Here is a 7,249-nt window from a genome sequence, read left to right on the forward strand (position 1 = left end):
GACGAGGGAGACGAGTGTGCAGGAGAGGAAAGTGAATCAAGTGCAATTGTTAGTGTTGGTGTGTTGTGGTGACAAGTGAGTGTGTGTTTGTTTTCTGAATGAGTCTATTGTACCGTAGATAAAAACAGTGTTGTGTATGTGTAGATTCACTTATTCTCTGTGTTGGCTGTTGGGGGGACGAGGGAGACGAGTGTGCAGGGGAGGGAAGTGAATCAAGCAATTGTTAGTGTTGGTGTGTTGTGGTGACAAGTGAGTGTGTGTTTGTTTTCTGAATGAGTCTATTGTACCGTAGATAAAAACAGTGTTGTGTATGTGTAGATTCACTTATTCTCTGTGATGGGACGGGTGAGGAAGGGAGGGAAGGAGAGAGAGAAAACACGTCCACACTCAGCGAGACCCAACAGCCAACTCCTTTGTCCTTACCTTTCTTTCGGCGGAAATTCGGCCTCTTGGAAGCTTCTAGATCGCGTGAACAATAAAAAGCACTAAGAACGAGATTTCATTAAACGCAGAGTCTTCTTTTTTTCTTCTTCCGTGTTTAGTAGGCTGTTTGTTTACCTTTTTTAAAATGGCGGGACAGTCAGTTATACAGTGCTACCAAATTGTCGTACGTAGCACCTTGTATATGTGGACTTCAGACCCAAAACTATCCCACCCACACAAATAATGATATACAATTATACTCGTTGATAAATCCGTTAATTACTGATGCTTCTTTGCGAGTGGAAAGGTGTATCGACGTTCCAAAAGCTGATCTGACTATCGTATTTTAAAATGATTATCGCAGATCAATGAGCGAAATTACACGACCCATTGCAAAGGCTATATTTTCCCCCACCAACTGAACTGAACAATCTTTTCGGCGTCAAATATTGCTTATATACCCCTATTTTCTTTATCTAGTCCCAATTTTCTAGTAATAACGCCAACCAAGCCAACACAGCAACAGATCGAGTAAGTTTTTGGAATGATTTTGATTTATATTGCGTTATTGAGTATTACAGCTTTATCAGTTAATCCACACCTTTTTTTCTGCTGAATTCGAAATACTCCTCGTTTTGCTGGTGTAATAAGTGATAATTCCTAGTCCTTAATACATTTTAGGAAACTCTCCACTGTTGACGTTTGGCAGATGTTGTAGGAATCAGCTCGCAGCCGCAAAATAGCTCGCAGAGAGAGGTTCAACATCCTTACTCTTTCTACATCTCACTCACCGCTATCGTTTACTTGTTCTGTTTGGGATGAAAAACGTGGCACAAACATCAGAGGAACACTCTTAAACTAATAGGGCAGATATAAGAAAGAATTACCCCCATATTGATGTTCACTCAGTTTCTGCTTGTTTGGTCTGTTCGTTTGGTGTTTTGTTTTCTCGTGGGTAATATCATCTATCACAAACATCACAAGTGGACAAACTAGAAAAAAAACAGGCAAATCAATGTTTTTCTGTTGTGTTTTCCCCCAATGTGCATGCTTAGTAGACAGCAAGGCGACTTATTTCTGCGAGGAGGTATTTCTCGCTACACCGGGCGTCGGGCGAGGGTTCACCACTTGTAGGTAAATAAAAAGTCTTGCAATTTCAAACTAATGTGTGACGTATTTAAGCAGCAAAAGCTCTTATTACCATGGCACAAGTTATCAGCTCTATGTGTGTGTGTGTCGGGGAGGATTAGTTAGCTTAATTGTGATATATAGGATGTGAGCCACTCGATCATGGGGTCTTGTATTTGATTGTTATTACTGCTGGGTTATTATTAATTTTACTCTTATTATTCATTTATTTATTGTCCTGTGATGGCTGTGATTGGAAATGTGTACATATTGCCTGGTATTTATATATGTTTTTCTATAACTTGTATGAAACATATTATTCTCGTGGGGGCAATATCGGAGGCGCGTAGTGATTCTCCATATTTACCTATTTCTCTTTGCAACAATAAACTTCAATCAATCAATCTATCATGGGGTCTCATCGAAATTTCTGTTTGTTTAGCTTTAAATTTATATATATTTTTAGCTTGAATTATGCCCTTTTTAGGATATTCCAGGTGTCAATGGATCTATGAGGAAGGCTGTGCTTCTTGACATCCCTCAGGCCACTCCTCTGAGCTTTTATAGGAGCAGCGAATAACAGGCTTTTTCTTCATTATACTTTTGTTTCCTTTTTTTTTTTTTGCCCTTGAGCTGTCTCCTCTGCTGTAAAAAAAATAATAAGTCTTCCTCAGTTTCTTATCATGGTTACTAGTCTGTGTTATTAGTGTCCCATATAACCAGGTCATTTCTGTCGATCGTTTCCGTTTTCTTATCATGGCCTCTTGTATTTCTGGTGTCCCATATAACCAGGTCATTTCTGTTGATCGTTTCTATTTCATTCATTCATTGTCCTGTCCACTGCATGCAGATACTCTCTTTCTCCTCCCTCCTCCAAGGTAAATAAACCCAATTTTTCCAATTTCTCCTCAGATGTCATGTCATTCAGGGTCAGCACCATTTTTATTGCTGCTCTTAATTGTCTTCTTCCTATTTTCCCCTCTGTCTTCTCCTCCAAGATACATAAAACCAATCTTTCCAATTTCTCCTCAGATGCCATTTCATTCAGAGTTAGCACCATTTTTAATACCTACTGCTCTTTTTTTTTTTCTATATTCCTAGAGGCCACACCACCACTTCATATTCAAATCTTGGTTGGTTCACTGACATAATCAGCTTCTTCATCATATCCTCAGCCCTGTATAGTGGAATGGCACCCAGATATTGATTTGGAGTTAAAATGTTTCTCGTGTATGCTTGCTTATGTGGTTCTCTGGGGTTGAGTTGCTTTGTAATGTAGCAACTAAATATTTATCCTCTTGGGCTTTTTTAATTTGATCACTCTCTATTTTATATTTTCAGCTAGGCGTCCAGGTGCATATGGCCAATTCAGGAACCTTACATTTCTCAACATTAAATTCCATCTTCCATTCCTGGCTCCAAGTATAAAATTTATCAATATCTTCCAGCCTTAAACAGTTATCTTCCTCCACGTACCTGTCTTGCACTACCTGTGCATCATCAGCAAATAGACTAGTGCAGCTGTTAACCCTTCCACCATATATATATATATATATATATATATATATATATATATATATATATATATATATATATATATATATATATATATATATATCAAAAATATTTATGGAACCAAGTATGATGACGTTTTATTGTCAAGACTAGGAAGACTATGGTAATTTTAATCAATCAACGCAAGATGAAGCAAACATCCAGCCAAGAAAGATGAGGATGTTTTCTATCAAGCCGAGCAAGACAACAGTGTTTTTGACCAAGCCAAGCAAGATGCTGATGTTTTTGATCAAGACAAACAAGATGATGATTTTATCAAGCCTGGCAAGACAATGATGATTTTGATCAAGCTGAGCAAGATGATGATGTTTTTGATCAAGGCAGGCAAGACAATGATATTTTTATTATCAAGCTGAGCATGAAAAAGATGTTTCTATCAAGCTGAGCATGAAAAAGATGTTTCTATCAAGCTGAGCAAAACAATGATGTTTTTATCAAGCAAAGCAAGATGATGTTTTTATCAAGCAAAGCAAGAGGATGATGTTTTTTAATCAAGCAAAGCAAGAGGATGATGTTTTTTATCAAGCAAAGCAAGATGATGTTTCTGATCAAGACAAGCAAGACAATGCTTTTATTCAAAGCGACAAGACAATTATGTTTTTCAACAAGACAAGCAAGACAGGGATGTTTTTGATCAAGCAAAGGCAGCAACATTTTTTCTAACCAGCCGAGCAAGATTATTGTACTTTTAATCAAGCTTCAAGTACCATTTGATGAAACGTGTAAGCCTCAAACACATTTTGTTATAGGTTACCTCACCTTCCTCATCCTCAAAGTTTTTTAACCCGGTAGCTGCAGGGATCATGTTCTTAAAGGCTCCTCTAAGTGAATTAATGTGTAAAAACTCATGCAAATCATTATATAACATATATCAACGCATTTGTGATCAGTTTATGCATCCTATAATTTTGGGGGGTTTATGTCAAGCCTAAAATTTGGCCCGTCGCTGGTACGCGGTAAAACCACAAATTTGGCCCATTGCTGCTACCGGTTAAGAGGTTGAATAGGTCATTGAACCACAGCCTCTGGAGCCTCAATGGTATAGGTTGCAAGAAACTGATTGTGGAATATAAAGCTGTCTCTGGAGGAGGAGCTAGAGCCTTCCGAGCTGACCACTTCTGCAGGATGTTGGTTGTGTACCTGAGATTTGGAAGGCAGTGTTAGAACTTCTGGTTCTGGTGTTGGTCTCTGGATATGGAGCTTGATGAGAGGCTTTGAAGAGATTGCTGATAGAGTGGAATCTTGAGTAGTGGTTAAGTAGAACAAATTAAGCAGACATGTAATTGATGTATAAATTATTGAAAGCTGTGGTCTTATTTGGCAGAACTGAGCAGTCTATTTCTGAGACAGACCATTCACTTCTGGGTAAAGGATGATTTTCAGGTGGACATATTTGTTGTTGTTTTTAATCAGTGAACAGCTACAACAGGATTAGAGCCAACATAATGCAGAAAAGGAGCTGTGTTGTGGTGGTTAGGATGAATAACTAACTGCAGAATAAATCGTTCGGCTCTCCTTGATCCCTGGATGGTGTATTTTGATCCTCGGATCTACTTAAAAACTAACAGAACCCCACCTCAATCAAACGGACAGTAACCTAACACGTCTAGAATAGTTACCTATTGCCTCTAAGAGAGTAACCTAACACAACTTACACTAGTAAATCATTATCACTAAAATTGTAAGCTATTGCTAAATTTGTTCCAGTGCTTTCAAAGCTGTTTCCCGTTGATAACAATTATTTCCTCATGAAACATCTTGTTTTTCTCAGAAATTAATATTCTGTCTCTGAAATGATCTGCTCAGATACCTATGCTAAATATTGTCTGAAAGTTCAAAGTGGAGATCAGATATATTAATGGATGGGGAGGGAAACTGGTGAATAAAACTCATTCTCCTGGGCTACCGTTGGTAAGCCATGGAACCACAGCCCATAGAGCCCCCAAGGTGAAAGTTAGTGGAGAGTGTTGGTGTGTAGTGATGTGCCTTAGGAATGGTGGCTGCACCCTGCTTAGCTGCCAGTCCTATAAGAGGTTATTCTGTGTTTGAGGACTCGTGAGGCAATGTCAGGGTAAGGGCAAGAAGTCTAGAGCAAGGATTGTTATCTTTTTACTACCATACCCCGAGGACCCCCTCTAGGAATGGGTCCTTGCCTCCACGCACCCCATGTGTCTATAAATAATATTCCCTTAGACGTATTTTTTTAATTATGAGCATAGGTAGATTATAGAAAATTAAGTTAATGACACTTTTGTAGTTTCTCATAAGCATCTCAGTATTAGTCTACACTTTTGTTAAGAGAATAACAAATATAGTTAGCGAAATTCTTACTTTCCCCCAGGGCTTATGACTCCACTGGAAATTACTATCGTCCCCTATGGGGACGTACACGCCCCAAAGTGAAAAAAACGAGGTTTTCCATAATTTTTAAAACAAATAGATACACCACACATAAGAACTCCTTGACAGGTCTTATTATAAGATAAACGCTGAGAGTAACAATTTGCAGAGCCCAAAGGCTTTGATATCAAGGAAGGTGCCCGCCGGGCCCTGAAATAACACCGGGGGGTCTCTGGTCGGTGCCCTTTAAGGATTGACTGCTTGGTATCGTTTATGTTTAGGACTGTCGGCGATATCTGGTCGCCTTAAACCTCTAACTTTATTGATCAATGAAGACATCCTTGGCAAATGCACGAGCCGAGTGATATGAGTTGTATTTTTGTTTTACGTCTGAGGCTGCCGAGTGAGGAGCGAGGCAACGAATGCAGTCACCAACCCTGGTCTACTGTAGTTTATGATCAGACGAACTGGCATTCAGGGTGAACAGAGTGAATAAACTTGAAAATGCCGCGTATCTTGCGCTCGTCACCTCCGCTCTTGCCTCCTGCCTGCGGCTCCCCTTTCCTTGGCCCTGCCGCCCCTCGCTTCAAGTTTTAGTAGGTTATTATTTATTTCAGCGGCGATAAGTTACTATCCATAGCGACGACACGTTAGCATTTCAGTGGCGATAGGTTATTATCCGTTTCGTCTGCGTAGAGTTAGTTTGATCCAGTGTGTCAAGTCTGATCACTGGTCAAGGTCATAAATATTCTTGTTTCTTTTTCGTTTTCATAGCATTGTGTCGCCACGAATGGGGTTTTCCCTTGAGATCTTGTTAATCACTTCAGATATGTGAGAACATTAGGCGATGAATTTGCGTTCCTGCGATGTTATCTAATCATTTTATCCATTACAAGAAACGTTGCGTCGCCTGCACGTGAAGCAGCGGCCTGTGCGGTATGATAGTTTGGCCCAAGGTCAAGTACAGTGCCTGCTCACGCCCATGTGTAAAGGCTGCAGTTCCATCGAAATAAAAAAAAGTTATATTGATAATTAACTGTCTAATAAACTGCCGTACAGACCATATTTCTTTATAGTTACATAACATTAGCCACCGGCACTGGACATCACAGGTGTGCCTGCAAACGTTAGTACAGCTGCTGCGCGATGGATTCGGATTCTGGCCCCCAGCCGCGCGGGCCTGTCGCTCGCTGTGGTGCCTCAGTCAGTCCTCATTGTTGGCTGCTCGTGGGCGTGTGAGTGTGTGTGTGAGTGATAGCCTGAGGGTGCCGTTCAGCTCACTGGAACTGACACCAAGACTCATCTTCTCAAGCTTGAAGGTTCCTGCCCAAGACGACTACCCTGTCCAGTGCAGCTGAACCGTCACCACCAACACACACATCAGGCAACTTCGGGGGCTAGGGGACACCGCCCCAACACTCGGGGCCGACAGGAGCTCCCTCACGGCAGTCACCACCTACCTACCTGCCGCAGGGCACTAACAGTCCCCCTTACTAAGCTTACTTCACCTAACCCAGGCCGGGTGTCGGTGTAGCCCGCCACCCCGCCCACCCACCCATCCTCTCACGCCCTCGCCATGGATCAGGTTGGTCGAGCAGTGAGAAGGGCGATGCCCGGGAGCTGGTCTTGCCTGAGGTTCGCCTTGTACCAGACCCGGGCCATCCCTGTTCGTCCCCTCCCCCGATGCATGTATCATGTCCTAGCGAGAACGCCAGTCGTGGACACTGCCCCTCCCTCCGCTGCAGACGCTGCATGCCGGCTCTTCTTTACCTCTAGTGTAAGT

General features: G+C 41.5%; 1 protein-coding gene across 9 annotated transcripts in view; it reads left to right on the forward strand.

The window, feature by feature from the left end:
• Positions 1 to 1,538: 1,538 nt before the first annotated feature.
• LOC127002482 (glutaminase kidney isoform, mitochondrial-like) overlaps positions 1,539 to 7,249 on the forward strand; it is an 88,180-nt gene continuing 82,469 nt past the window's right edge. For 2 of the 9 annotated variants that reach the window (XM_050868527.1, XM_050868538.1), the window contains exon 1: positions 6,549 to 7,051. In XM_050868527.1, coding sequence (XP_050724484.1) covers positions 7,043 to 7,051 — 9 coding nt within the window. In that variant the 5' untranslated portion in view covers positions 6,549 to 7,042. Of the gene's footprint in view, positions 1,558 to 6,545; positions 7,244 to 7,249 lie in introns of those variants that run through there. The other 7 variants (XM_050868549.1, XM_050868501.1, XM_050868489.1 and 4 more) reach the window with 7 other exon arrangements.

Source organism: Eriocheir sinensis, chromosome 2 (assembly GCF_024679095.1).
Source record: "Eriocheir sinensis breed Jianghai 21 chromosome 2, ASM2467909v1, whole genome shotgun sequence".
Classification (NCBI taxonomy): domain Eukaryota; kingdom Metazoa; phylum Arthropoda; class Malacostraca; order Decapoda; family Varunidae; genus Eriocheir; species Eriocheir sinensis.